General features: G+C 41.5%; 1 protein-coding gene across 2 annotated transcripts in view; it reads right to left on the minus strand.

Moving 5' to 3' along the window:
• Positions 1-1056: 1056 nt before the first annotated feature.
• The window catches only part of C9H3orf18 (chromosome 9 C3orf18 homolog), a 49063-nt gene continuing 34530 nt past the window's right edge, over positions 1057-15589 (minus strand). The window contains exons 5-6 of one of the 2 annotated variants that reach the window (XR_011198665.1): positions 7759-7899; positions 1057-7667 (exon numbers count right to left, since the gene is read on the minus strand). Coding sequence is in view for 1 of the 2 variants with exons in the window: in XM_069206764.1 (XP_069062865.1) it covers positions 7819-7899 (81 nt within the window). In the remaining variant the exon portion in view is untranslated. Of the gene's footprint in view, positions 7900-15589 lie in introns of both variants that reach the window. The other variant, XM_069206764.1, reaches the window with a different exon arrangement.

Genomic DNA, 15589 nt, shown 5'->3' on the forward strand with positions numbered 1-15589 from the left:
CCAGTATGAATACAAGCCAACATTATGCAAATCTTGCTACCGTATAGATGCCTCATTCCTGCCACAAAAGGAGTCCTCAAATCTGAAATACTTTTTGGTGATAACAAGCTGCATATTAGAAGACTGGGGGGGTTCTTGTTGATAACCCTTTCCACAGCCTTGATGATGACCTTTTGGGGAACATAGAATGCAGTGATTCAATATCACATGTAAGGAAAATTTCAAAGGAGGGATCTAAACTCAAATCCTTAAGAACATTTAACATGTCTGTGGTCTTACACATTTATAATTCTTGTTGTACTAATATCTTCCTCAAAAGAACTGCGAAAACATGCACGCAGCTTCTAGATCACAACCGATCCCTGAAACAACCAGTCTAGCATGTGGTGGGAGAATATTTTTGTGTATCTTTCGAAGTATATAGAAGGTTGGTACTCTTTGAGGTTCCTCTGTGAAAAATCTGTGCCTCCTCAAGCCAAATCTGTTTCCTTGAGACTGTTGAGGTGGCTAAAAGTTTGTCTCTAAGGGTATGCACTGTCATCTATAGGTGAAAGTGTGTGGCTCATGGGGTTTTGGAGTATTGTGGAATTTAAATAATTAATAACCATTTTTCATGTAGGTGTGCTAAACTAAACAAATACTTTTTGTCGTTATATTTAATTGATAGAGATTTCCCCAAAAAACTGGTTTTCTAAATAGATTCTTTCACTGGAATACACACCTGTTAGTTGGATGGTCTATCTGTCGCGTTCCCTATTCCAGGCAACGGGGGCTATAAATATTGAAGTTACACCCACAGCCAAAAAACGTACGTAACTTAATTTCCAATTATCACAACTTCTGTCAGTAGATCTTAAACTTTGGACTTCTGTGGACCCCCACATAATCATTACTACAACCAGACGACCGGCACTGAAGCATTATTGGAATCTGAGGACCCCCCCCACTCAGTCATTACTGGAAGCTGGTGGCCCCTTGCATAAGCTTGTTCAATGACTGAAACACAAAACAATACATTAGAAATACAGAAACAAGCATTGGTCAAACAAACACATATATGATGAAATAATTTATTTAATTCACAAACGGATTAAAAAAACACATTTGTACTGTTTCCAGATTCAATTTAGGCCAATCCTTATACATACTAGACTCTGTTTGGTGCACTTGCACTGATCCTGGGACTCGATCTAAGTATACAAACTTCATTTTTAGCCTTCAATTTCAAATGTCTTCACATTAACAGAAAGTTTTTAAAATTTCAACTTTAAAATGTGCTTCTTCATTCATATACACTTTATTAATTTGCTAATATTATTTAATTTTCTAAGCAGTCGCGGACCTCCTTAATAGTCGTCACGGACCCTCAGGGTTCCTCGGACCACAGGTTAAGAACCATTGATCTACGTTTATTGCAGTTTACGTTCATGCATCTAGGTAGCCTTATTGAAGGCACACATCTGCAAGAGGTTCGATGTTCCTCTGACTGATGCTACCAAAACCTTGCAGTTTCTGGGGCCAAAGGTCTGCACTGAGGGCTGCGCACGTGCCAAAATGGGTACCATTATTAATTTAACATTTGAAATGATCCGCAGTCTTAATGGTCACTAACAGCTAACAAGGGTCAGCTACATCTGCTTCTGGTACCACCCCATTCTCACAGACACCCAGAGGAGTATGACAAAAGGTCAGCATTTTTGTTGCAGTCAGAGCGACAACCATTACGAACGTGTTTTAGCAGTTAAAAACCAAATTGGTCTTCCCGTTATAGTAAACAGCACAAACATTTTCTCACGGCTCCAGTTCTTTATTTCGAAGATGAAACACGGTGATTCGTACAGTTTATATTCTGTGGGGACCCAATAAGCAGATTTCAGCAAAGTTACTAACCAACATATATGGGACTTGCCAGAAAATTCAGGGTTAATTTAGCAGTACACTTTATGAAGGCTCAAGAAATGTACAACACATATTTCACTGAAAAAATAATTTTCATTCTTTAGATGGAAACGTAATTCCTCAAAACTGATACGTATCAATAACTCCTCATAAAAGTAGGGGTCTTACACAGAAAAATAAATGTATCCGTCAGAAATAAGGAAAGGATCTAATGAAGATAATGTCGCCACCAAAAAGAAATGGTTCTGCTTCCAATTAATGAATTTTTTGCCAAGAGTTAACGAGTCATTTCATGTAAAATTATATGTCAAAACACTTATCTCTGTACTGAATTATAATTACTTCAGTAATGAAGGTTGTTTCTCTTTCTCTAGTGGTATGTGGTTTTCTTCTCAAATAGTTTCTGTTCAGGAAAGGTTTATTTCTAAAAAAATACTTATTCTCATCGCTATGATTATATCTCCCAATCGATTATAGAGATTTGTGAACAAAGTACCTTGGGCAATAATATATTCAATAAAGGCTATGGTGGCAAAAATATGTTCCACAATTGTTTAAATGTAATTTAAATATTAAGGATTCAGGTTTAAAAATGGGGTCCTGATTTTTAGTAAAACAGTAATGCGAACATTGCTGGGAAACTCCAACTTTGCACCAATTCACACAGTTCTTTTTTATAAGTACCATAAGTTTAAAATTTTCATAATTTTCCCATGTTAGGTTTCTCTTCTTCTCTTAGTATAGCTGGAGTCTCTGGGCTGAAAAAAATGTTAGTTGCCTGTGCAGCATTAATAATTATCTGAGATTTCACAGAAAAGTTGTATCCCATTTTTCCTTAACGTGTAGAACATCTTTCCATCTGACATTTCTTTTCTGCACACACCTTCAGAACATTGGAGTGTTCTGTTGTCTTTTACTCCCTTCTGTCCCACTTGCACTTGATTCAGCTATCTAACTGTAAAGTACAAAGACGTTTTGGAAAAGACATTGTAAATGTTTGTGACTAACCATCAAATAAGAATGTAAGCTCTCGCCACATTTGCATTGTATTTTCTTACTGAATGCTGAAAAGTATGCAAGTTTCTGTACGATATGGACATGAACCTTTCTAAACAAAATTACCCTTAAAAAATATTTTCTGTAATTTGGTGTGAGATTAGCTTTGGAAAACGGTAATTAATGAGAGACATGGAAGGAAGTCACCTCTGTAGAATAAATGGGTGTGAACAATGGACTCCTTACCCAACTAATTGACTATAACCCAAGGTAACCCAAGCTCATGTACAAATAGAGTGGTTTCCTTCGCATGGGACACAGTCTAAGGAAAGACTGTGCAGGTTCCTTGGCAATTGAATCACATTGTTTTTGATTGTATATCAGATATGTTTATGTGGACCATGACACCATCCATCCATAAAAGGTTAATGTCAGTTCTTGGGTAACTACATGTAATGTACCAGAGATTTCGAAGATTTGTAGCATATATTTCGAAGGTGCTTAAACATAACATTAGTGTGTTTTCCAGACAACAATAATATTAATTGCCAAGAAGCTGAACTGAATGACAAATCATTGATCATATCATAGACTACAGGCAGATAGGAAGGAATCCAGATATAATAGGTAGACTACTGACCCTTATGAAACCGGATATTTCCTGTCAGAAAACATCTAGTGCTTATTAGGAGACCCCATTCATCATTCATAAGTCCATAAGACGCCTCGTTACTAACATATATTACTTATTATATCACTGAGTTATTATTGCCATTTGCGTGTTGTTGCTCTGTGACTCTGTGACTTTGTGTGTTCTTGATGGTTCTCCTTTTGTCTGTTCGAGTGTGGGTAAATATTTTTTAAAGTTTTCTACTTTTTGCTATAACTCTGTTGTGCCAATGCTGCTCTTTTATGACCACTAACCAAATGTTTTCCTTTCTTAGCCACAAGACTAAAATTGCCTCCTTTATGGTTCTAATTCTGTCTCAAACACACAGAAATTGAACGCAGGAATTATTGCAAATTGGCTAACCACTGGAAATCGATGGGGTAGCATTTCAAATAACAGTATGCCCAGATGTTTGATTCCATGCTCACTGTGCTACTGGAACCAAGCTGCACATGATTGAAGAGGCCCAAATAAGCCAAACCTGATATCGGGTCACTAGTGTTCCAGTTCAGAGAGGAAATGACTTGGCAGTTCAAGCTGGACTGCTCGTGTTGGAGCAGGACTAGGACTGATTTGGATATGGCCGCGGATAATATGAGGTGGCCTTGTTGCCTAAACAAATGATGAGACAAAATGCTACCCCAATCGATTAGCAGTGGTTAGACTATTTGCAAGCATTCCCAGCATCATCTTTTGTGTGCCTAATTTTGTCTCCACTGGTCACAACACTAGCATTAAGCTACCTTCAATTCACAATCTACTTGATCTATCATCTGCTTCAGTCACTGTCCGCCATCCTTTACATTGTTCTATTCACTAATATATCAAAAATTCCAGTACTGAACCCACTTGATTTCACAACCATAGAAAGTCTGACATTCTGTTGCCTTAAAATACTATTTTTCTCTGACCCAATACCTTGCACTATAGGGTATCTCTATCCATTATTCTCTTATTTTCCTCCATCTTAAAAAACACACCCATGGCATCTGAAATCGTATCTTTGGTGTTCTAGTGCCTGTTTTAGGTAGGTAAGTTCCCTAATCCTTTTTTATATGTCCGAGTTTGATCAATTTGTTCTAGAGCAGGAGCCTGTTTGCCCGTATTATATTCACCTGCTATTCGAAATTCTCCACTTTTTTGTTCTTGGCCATCTAAGGCATCCTTTAGCTTCCTTACCCTCTGTTATCTTTCCTCTACTTTTACTCCACACACCTATTCAGGTTCCACTTTATGCATCTCTTTTAATTCCCTTCTCCTTCTGCAGTCATATTGGTTAAATCTCATTGCTTATTTTCTTTTGTCTGTATATTTTAATTAGTCTTCCTAACTTTTTTTGCCCCCTTAACAAAGTATTCTGAAATATGCAACATATGACTTGTGTCATTTCCCTGACACCTTTCGTTCATGTGTATCTCTTTCATTTCACCATATCTGGACATAAAAGACATACAATTCATCTTATTCTGCATTATCTAGTGTCTGTGTTCTCAGTATGATGGCCAGGTGCATTCCTGGTCTTGATCCTTTTTACTCGTTTGCTCTCATCATATTGTCCATGGTGTGCACCACAGCCCTCCTCACAAACCCTTCTTGATAATATGTTGTGTTCCTTGTTGTTGATTGCACGCGACGGCACAACACCGCGTGCCGAATTGACAACAAGGAACACAACACAGTCTCCATAGGTCATAGCAGGCGTTACACTTTCTGTCAGCTTTATCGAAAGAAACGTAAACTATGGAATGATTTACATCCAACAAATGTGCTATTTATTCACGCTAAAAAGGTATTGTCTTCCTTCTCTCTTTCATAATAAATAATTACCTTCTTCATTCAGAATTTCCTTTCACCCGGTTAATGTTTTTTATTTTTTCGTACACTTTGCTGTTAATTTCTATACAGCAACAGTACTTTGGTGTAAAGAGACATAAATTAAATAAATACATAAATAGGCTCGTAGTAGCTCTGACTTCATGTGTGTCACTGAGTACCTCTGATTGGCTGTTCACTGACTCCTGAATGTGACTGCTCATTCACTTTGTTTATGTGCCTGTGTCTGCCTGTGTGTGACGACTCATTCTATGTATTGAAATTCTGCAAGTACCTGACTGTCCTGTGATACTCTCACTACTTTGGTCCCGTGATCGCCTGCACTTAAGAGGATCTTATTTGCAACTATGTAAACGCTGTCATTGATTCTTTCATTGTGACCCATTCACACCTTGGTGCAGGCACACTGAGATTAGTGTTCAAGAGCCTTGCAACTATATTTGGCTACTCTTAGAGCATCCTTTTGTGATAGATTACAACTGAGAACAGAAGGTTTCCAGATGTCATTTCTTCCCACAGAATGATGCATGTGCAAACTTTCCTTGCGTGTCTATGAGTAGGAAAGGGTCACATGTTTGAATCCATGGCAGAGTGGTGAAATAGTTAAGTGGGTGTAAATACTGTTGTGAGAATCTTTATCAGTGACATTAAGATAGCAAGATCATCTTAGGCCTTCAATCTCATGATGATAAAATGAGTCCCTCTAAGTTGGCTAGTTAAAAAGATGCATTAGTTAATTACATTTGCGGCATGTGCTGTACAGGAAATATCGCTAGTATGCACACAAATCTCTTTAGGTATAGAGTCAGCTGTGCCTACACAGTGGAAGCAAATAGAGATACATAACTCTTTCAACTAGTGAGGAGCTGTACTTTATTGTCACAATCTCCAATAATGGTCTGGAACTATCACTACATCACTTCCCCTTTGTCACCCTGAAGAAATCCTAAAAAAAGTAGTACCCGCCTGCTAACTCGGGTTGTGTTTCTGCAGTGGCTAGTCATGTTGAGAGTTTTCTTGGTCAAACTAAAAGCTAACTGAGATCTTTTCAACATTCATCGGTCATGACAATCCTTAAATGAAAACCCACATACTTATAAATGGAAAACATCCTGGAAGGAGGCTAAGGCTGGCAAGTTAATGTTAACGTTAGCACATGTGTATGTAATAGCAGATACAAGCAGAGCAAAGGTATAACACTGGCTTATTGACCAATTTTGCAGCCAAGAATAATCAGGATTCATTAGATGGCAGAGGAGTATACAAGCAGATACAAAATGGGAAAACACAATTGACTGATATCAAATAAAATGACAGACAAAATACTGCAGCATTGTATTTGTCTATGACCTCTAGTAGGTCTAGGAAAATTTATATAGTTTTCAAGGTATGCTCATTGGGTCAGGGCTACTGACGAAACTCCAGAGATGCAGACATCAATTATTGTGTCCCTCTATCATGAGATGCAGCCATGGGTGTGATGATGCTGTACTCAGAAGATGCAGCTATAAATGGAAAAGACTGCCACAGATCAAAAGGTGTAGCTGTTGGTGAGGAAATCATATGTTGTGCCAGGAGGTGCCATTGTGTGTCAAGAAAAGCTCCTGGAGGTGAACTGGTGTTGTTGTACATCTGGAGATAGTTCCAAAGTAAAGAGGTGATGTTGCCATATATCAGAAGATCCCACTTCATAACAGTAGACACTGTTGGAAGTATGGAGTTACTACGCATTGATGCTCACCACAAAAGTCTTCCTTTTTGTGTTTTTTCTAGCACACATCAAATCATGGATTTTCTATTTTGTCATAGTTCATAACTTCTCTATTGCTTATTTTGCCATTTTCTGCTGCAGGTATCACAATGAAAATATAACAGCGTAGCATATATCTCTACAAATATGAGTGAAAATGACTTCCAAGTTTATGGTTTAAAATATGATTCCACCTGTGACAATAGCTGTAATTTTTACCAAACCCTGGAGAAAATCAGGTAATGAGACAGCGGAGGAGTATTGTGTGAATATAAGAACATCATTAAGCAGCGGTATTACCACAACAGTGTTCTATCATTGAGGGTTGTGTGCACCCATTGATGGACACATGGGTAGCGTCATCCTACATAAAATGAGTTTACAGCCAAACAAAACAGAGAGACACCTTAAGGCATGTCCACAATCCAAGAAACAGTTTCACTCACATGCCTCCTGACGAGAAGCCCAAGTTACGATGATTGAGTCAGACTTGTTGTTGACACGGTGACAGTTGCAATTCTGTGAAATTTAAAGACGAGTGATGGGCTCTGGTGCTGTTATAATTTTACATACCTCTACTTCAGAGCAAGGTATCACAAGTTAAGTATACCTTACTTATGTTGAGCTTTGGAATTTTCAAAGTGTCTCAATATGAAGGCTGGAGAGTAGTTCAAGCATTGATGGCATTTGCAACATCGGTGAAGACGAGGCGGCTGGGCCTCTGTAGCGGACCCTGGCTTGTAAGCAGGATCTGTGAGAAAGTAAATTGAGAGCACGAGAATACGTATGAATAATCAAATTCAATCAAATGGCAGCTCAAGTTCTCAAAGTGTGATTATTATTGAATCCTCAGGTAATCTCCCTTTTGGGATCACACCCACTGCAATACATACCATCATCACCACCATCATCATCATCATCATCATCATGAAAAGCTTTATTTGATTATTATAAGATAAACATAAAAGAAGCACAGATATTGCACAAATCATCACAATGATAAAAATAAAATAGAAATCAATTATTCAAAAAGATATAATTTCCTGCTAAAAAACAGCAGCTCTTACAACTTGGATAATACCAACTAAAACATGCACACCATCTAGCTACAGTTATTACCTACACATTCACAACTGACACATGCTCATTGAAAAAGGCCCAAAGAAACCAGGACTCATGCATACCTTAAGAACATGCATAAAAAAAGGCAGCCAGGCAAAATAGTCAGTCACTGCCACAAAAACCTTGATAGTATAAGCAAATACATCAACAAATTACAAATCTGATGGGATTGTCCTGCCAAACTCTCACTACTTGTAAAAATTCTCACACTATCAAAAGTAGCATCCTTCAGAAAACTGCATGTTCACTTTGCTCAAAACATCCAAACATCAAAAGTCTGTTTTACAAGGGATCATTTTATTCGCATTTAGAAAATGTAGTAAAGCACAATAACTGGGCAGCTTAATACATTTCATATCCATGCACCAGTTATTGACAACAACATCATCATCTTAATTTCAACACTAAATAATAGCTTTACCTTTCAGAGGAGGTGAGTACCATTTTGGACTTATAATATTCTGTCCCATTGCCCCAAATATGATCATGCTTCCATAGACATCTTGGTGTCTCATAAATCTGTTTTTCAAGTATAGGACAACGGTCTAGTCCAGCCATCCGCAGGGGAACTGGCTGCTAACCTTCAGGTCTGTGAATTGTCCCTTTTAGCTATCAACCACCCCATTCTCACAAAGAGTTTTGTGTATCTGTCAGTATCTATGGCCTTCATTACAACCTCGGCAGTCAGACGAGCCAGGCGGCCACCCATGCGGCCGGAAACCCGCCGGCCACATTTAGACATCCCTGCTGGGCCGGCGGGTGGAATCAGAGTTTCCGTCCGCCGGCCCAGCGGGGATGTGGGCCGTAACATTGCAGCCGGCTCTTAATGGAGCCGGCGGCAATGTGGCGGTTTGGCGGGTGCAGCAGCACCCGTCGCGCTCTTCACTGTCTGCCAAGCAGACAGTGAAAATCGCGACCGGGCTGTGCCTGGGGGCCCCTGCACTGCCCATGCTAAGTGCATGGGCAGTGCAGGGGCGCCGCGACTCCCCTTCCCGCCAGCCTTTCCAGGGCGGTCTCTACCACCATGAACAGGCTGGCGGGAAGGGGAGACATAATCCCCAGGGCACTACCGACCCGCGGTCAAAATATGGCGAATTGTACCGCCAGCCTGTTGGCAGTACGATCGCCAATTCAACCCTGGCGGTCTTTGACCGCCAGGGTTGTAATGAGGGCCTATATGTTCTATGATGTTCTGGATGGGAATATGGGGAGGAAGATCAATATTAATATGCATTATCTGTGAATGAATTCCGACCACCCCACCTCACCCCAGCAATCAGGTAGGATTTTCCATCCCCATAATGAATGTTGAAAATCATAATGATCCCTCTGTGTTCCTTAGCCTTGTAAGTGAGGGCGTTCTACCTATCCTCTAGGGCTTTTGCCTTGAGTAATAACTTTATATGCAAGTAACTGGGTAAGCCTACAGAATAAACAAATCACTATTTCTCTAGTGGACAACAGCGCTGTTTGCTAGTCTGTGTCATCTATCAGGACTATACCTGCCTCTCAATTTAGTCTAAGAAATGGATATGTACCAGGTGTGTGGATCAGCAAAGACTTATATATGTGTGAGATGTTTTGTCTAAGAGGGGATAGTGACTTTCAACTCTAGTGAGCTGAATTCTGGGATCTCTTCAACTACAGTCAAAGGCACTGCCGGGTCATTCCTGAACCCAAAAACAAGCATTGGCTAAGTCAATAGATCTCTCCAATGAAAGAGCAATTGGATTTGCCAATATGATTTAGCCATGTTGTACATCAGTTTGGCAGCTGTTCAGCATTACTAAGCACATTGTAAAGGAGAATGAGTGGGGTGTTGTAAAGTAGAGTGTCATGGGGAAGGGTGGGGTGTTATGGTGTGCAGTAGAGAGGTGTGGAGTGGTGTAGAGTAGTGTTGAGTAGCCAGGAGCAGAGTAGAGTGGCACAGAGTTGTGGAGTGTCCTGGAGGGAGTAGAGTGTTGTAGAATGGAAGGGCATAAAGTTTTGTAGAGTTGAGTGGTGTATAGTGGAGTAGAGTGGCAGAGAGGAGTAGGGTGGAGTGGCATAGAGTGATGTTGAGTGGTAAAGAGGAGAGTGGTGCAAAGGGTGTTGCACTGGGTGGAGTAGAGTGCTGTAGAGTATAGTGGTGTAGAGCAGAGTAGAATGTCATAGAGTGTAGTGGCACAGAGAGGAGTAGCATTGTATAGTGGAATAGCACAGAGTGGGGTACAGTGTTGTATTGTGGAGCAGCATAGAGTGTCAGAGGGGAGTGGCATGGAGTGGCATGGAGTGTAGTGCCGTAGAGTGGAGTATTGGAGGGGCGTAGAGTGGAGAAGTAATGTGGAGTAGAATAAAGTGTAGTAGAATAAAGTGGAGAATAGAGTGGCATAAAGTGCAGTGATGTAGAGCGCAATGGTTTAGAGTAGCGTGCAGTGGCATGAAGTGGAGTGGCATAAAGTGTTGCAGAGTAGAATAAAGTGGCATAGAGTGCAGTGGTACAGAGTAGTTGGCATACAGTGCAGTGGCATTGAGGTAATTGGTTCTGAGTAACATGATGTAGAGTGCAGTGGTTTAGAGTAGATTGACGTAGAATTGTGTGGCATAGAGTGCAGTGGTGTAGAGTAGATTGCTTCAGGGTAGAGTGAAGTGGTGTAGAGTGAAGCACTGCAGTGTAAAGTGGAGTTGCATAGAGTAGTGTCATAGAGTGTACTGGCGTAGAGGGGAGTGTTGCAGAGTAGAGTGGAGTGGCCTAGACTGTAGTAGTGCAGACTGCTGTGGCGAACAGTGCAGATGTGCGTAGTAAAGTAGAGTGGCATAGAGTGCAGGGGTGCACAGTAGATTAGAGTGGCACAGAGTACAATGGCATAGAGTGGCATAGAGTAGAATGGTCCAGTGGCATGGAGTGCAGTGTTGCAGGGTAGAATGTCTTAAAGTGCTTTGGCATAGAGTGCAGTGGTGTAGACTGCAGTGACATAGAGTGTTGAAGAGTAGGGTGCTGTAGAGAGCAGTGGCATACAGTACACTGGCACAGAGTAGAACAGAGTGGCATAGAGTGCAGTGACGTGGAGCACAATGGTTTAGAGTAGCATGCAGTAACATAAAGGGTTGCAGAGTAGAATAAAGCGGCATAAAGTGCAGTGGTACTGAGTAGTTGGCATTGAGTGCAGTGGGATAGAGGGCATTGGTTTTGAGTAAAGTGTTGTAGAGTGTAGTGGTTTAGAGTAGACTGGCGCAGAGTGGCACAGCATAGAGTGCAGTGGTGTAGAGTAGATTGTTCCAGAGTAGAGTGAAGTGGTGTAGAGTGAAGAGCTGAAGGGTAGAGTGGAGTGGAGTTGCATAGAGTAGTGGCACAGAGTGCACTGGAGTAGCGTGGAGTGGCCTAGACTGTAGTAGTGCAAACTACAGTGACAAACAGTGCAATGGGATGTAGTAAAGTAGAGTGCATTGGTTTAGAGTACAGTGGTGCAGAATGGAGTACAGAGGTGAAGAGTAAAGTGACGTAAAGTGCAATGGCAGAGGGTGCAGTGGTGCACCATAGGTTAGAGCAGCATAGAGTGCAGTGGCATAGAGTGGCGTAGAATAGAATAGTCCAGTGGAATGTTGTGCAGTGGGCAGAGTAGAGTGGTGCAGAGTAGACTGGTGGAGAGCTCGGTGGAGGAGAGTGCAGTGTTGCAGAGTAGAGTGTTGTAGAGTGCAGTGGCATAGAGTAAAGTGGCACAAAGAGCAGTGGCATAGAGTACAGTGGCATAGTGACAGAGGAAATTATATCCTTGTGTCTGGTAAAAAAAAATCAAACAGAAGCAGTAGTTTGTTTTCAATATATCCTTGATGCCAGATTCTCCTTTTGGGACTGCACCTGTTACACAAATAGAAAGAATGATATATAAATGCATGTGCAAAAGGTAGGGACAGGAGAAAGAGCCACTGCTAAAGTGTTATGAAATATTACTGATGAGGATTTGTTGTTGTTAGAAATGGGGCTTCTGGTTGGCAGTCAGTTTGCACTCTGTCCAAGCAAGAACCTCACTCTAGTCAGGGTAATGGAGATACACACCTAGGACAACCCCTGCTCACCTTTTTAGTAGTTTGGCACAAGCAGTCAGGCTTATCTCAAAGGAAATGTGTAAAGTATTTGTACAATTACACGGAGTAACACAGTGAAAACATGACAAAAGGATTTAACACCAGCTTAGAAAATTAGCCATTATTTACCCGATTAAAAAAAGACCAGAATGACAAAAATCCAACATACACAAGCAAAGTTATGAATTTTCAAAAGTTAAACTCGATCATAGTGCTTAGGAACACAAATGCTTCAATTTGGTGTTATCACGTGGTTGTGACGTATTTGTTTCCAACAATCTGATGCCAATGGCGCCGGTCACAGAGCCACATGGACCCCCAGGTACAGTACCTTTTGAAAGTGAGGAAACAAGCCAGTGCACGGAGTCAGGGAAGTAAGGGATTACGGGATCCGGTGCGGCATCAGTTCGGGTGCAGCGGAACAGTGGAGCAGATGTGTCTGTGTGAAGCATCAGATCCTTTCTGTGGAGCAGGGGACATGAAGCAGAGTCGGTGTGAAGCGTTGGTTCTTTACCCTCTGGCAGGTCAAGGCAGGGTGGGGTCACGGTCAAGCTATGGGGAGAGAGGAGGCGCCACGAAGTCGGGTGTCATGGACGTCGGTGACAAAGCACTCGGGACTCATGAAGTCATGGGTCGTCAGTGGGGCTGCGGCGGTGCCAGGCCTGCGATGTCAGTCGGGGTCATCGCACTCCAGTGGGGACAACAGCTTCAGTTGCAGGTGGTGTTGCAGGATCAGGCAGCGGGGTCAGTCCGGGCATCGTCCAGAGTTGTGCACATGGTTTTTCTTGGTTTTCAACCAGCTTTCACCCCCAAGTGCCCAGAAACTGGAATAGGCACCACCTGGCGAGTGGGGGTCCACAGCAAGTGAGCCCAGAGGCTGGTAGGTGAACTCTTTGCTGTCCCTGACACTTCTTAACATGAGGCAAGCTCAATCCAAGCCCTTGGAGAAACTTCAAAAGCAGGATACACAGCAAAGTCCAGTCTTTGTCCTCTCTAAGGCAAAAGCAGCAACTGTAGACCAACCCACTAAAACAAACACAGCAAAGGGCAGTACTGCTCCTCCAGCTCTTCAGCTTTTCTCCTTGGCAGAGGTTCCTCTTCATCCAAAAGTGTTCTACCAGTCTGGGGTTTTGGGCCACTATTTATACCTATTTCTGCCTTTGAAGTAGGCAAACATCAAAGGAATGTTTCTGTTGTTCACAAGATCCTGCCTTGCTCAGGCCTGGCCCCAGACACACACCAGGGGGTCGGAGACTGCATTGTGTGAGGACAGGCACAGCCCTTTCAGGTTCAGGTGCAGGTGTCAGGTGTGTGTGGCATAATTAGTGCTGCAGGCCTACTAGTAGCATTTGATTTACAGTTCCCTGTGTACCTCTAGTGCAATTTACTAGGAACGTACTAGTAAACCAAATATGCCAATCATGGGAAAGCCAATCACCAATACAATTTACACAGAGAGCACTTGCACCTAAGCACTGGTCAGCAGTGGTAAAGTGCCCAGAGTACCAAAACCAGCAAAAACGAAGTCCAGCAGACTGTCAAAAATACAGGAATCAGATGCAAAAAGACAGGGGAAACCACGCCAAGCATGCCAGGTCTAACAGTTGTTGTTTCTAAAGAACACACTGGCATAGTTTAAAGGAGATTACGATTCTGTTTTAATCTATTTTAATTAAAAAGTGCTCCATGGCAAAGGTAGTGTGTCCTGATTTGTAGTGGTATCAATTAAATATGCAGCTGTATTTTATTGTGGAACAACTAATTATTATTCTATATTGATCTTATTTTTGGCATAAGGTGATACTGCACTTAGTACATGTAAAGTAATTAAGGTGCACTAAGCAATGTTGTATAGGCTAGGGATAGAAAAGTAATAAAAAGCAAGAAGCATGCTTGTGTTGCTTATGTGATTTAACATGTGAAAGATGGGGCCTCAAAGAGCATAGATTTTTATAATTGGTTGTGTTACAGCCTCATAAGTAGCACACAAGAGGGGCACCAGTGGACTCCATGTTGTGAGTAATCTTCATTATTCTTTCCTATAATCCTATGAACGCTATCACTTTGAAGTCAGAAAAAATTAAGTAAATACCAAGCTCCCACTGAAGACATAGCTTGACATTTGAACTCTGTCTTTGAAAGCACAGCAAATGTGACAAGATAAGAACAAGATTTAAAGATCTGTTTACAGAAAGCGAATTCGTAGAAGAAAACAGTAAACACAGTTTAGGCAACGGGAGGGACAAACTCACTCTGGACAGCTTAAAGCCAATAAAGCCAGCAAATAGAAAGCCATAAAATGTGAGTTACAAAGCACAAAGCCAATGGAAATAAACAGATGGAATTCATTACTAGGTCAACTTTCTGAAAGTTCCCATGATGTCTGGTAGGCTGCAACCTAAAAGGGTTCTAATTAGCCCAAATGCTTAGTGAATGGTTGCAAATGTGTCGACAATATTAGTTGTCACCACAAAACCCCGGGCCAAGTTCCTAATGAGTCCCAACACCAAAATAATTTTCTCAGTATGGCATCTATAATGCACAGCCCCACATTCTACGCTCAAACAGATCTTTGTTCCATTTTATTTGGGCTGTGCATCTGGCCAAACAGCATTACTTTAACAGAGCTTCATACATGTCCACTCTCTCTGCTATCTATTTAATTCTGATATAACATCTGGTACCTGAATACTGAGTATAACAAGCCTTCAAAAAGCCAATTGGTCTCACTTTGCCAGCGCGTTTTTTTTTTTGTCAATCCTTGTTAACCTGCTCCATACTTCACAAAGCCAATAGTAGCTTTATGAAAACAACATTCTCCAGTGGCTAGCACCAATAGTGATTGTCAATCACCTGAGAATGGTATTTTCTATACTTTGAAGCAGTGACGGCTGTTTAAATTTGAAAGCAGGACAAAACACTAGTGTTGAATTAGCACAAGTTTGTGAGGGGAGCAAGAGAGCCCAATTTTTCCAAGAAGGGTTAAACGGGAGTCCTTCCCCCAAATATAGAAGATCACTTTCATAACTAAAAAATTTTAAGGGTAACAAAGTCTTAATTCTTAATGCTGGGAGGGTGCAACAGCGGGCAGATCCCGCATGCTCCACAGCTGAGGTGATTGCTGCCCATTCCCTCCCCCGGACATGCCGTTTCACTTCCCAGGCATGAGCTGAGGCACAGGGAGACATGGAAGAATTGCTTCTAAAATTCTCTGTGGATGCCTGCATTGCATGGAGAGACACAGCGAGGTTGGA

Source organism: Pleurodeles waltl, chromosome 9 (genome assembly GCF_031143425.1).
Source record: "Pleurodeles waltl isolate 20211129_DDA chromosome 9, aPleWal1.hap1.20221129, whole genome shotgun sequence".
NCBI classification, from domain to species: domain Eukaryota; kingdom Metazoa; phylum Chordata; class Amphibia; order Caudata; family Salamandridae; genus Pleurodeles; species Pleurodeles waltl.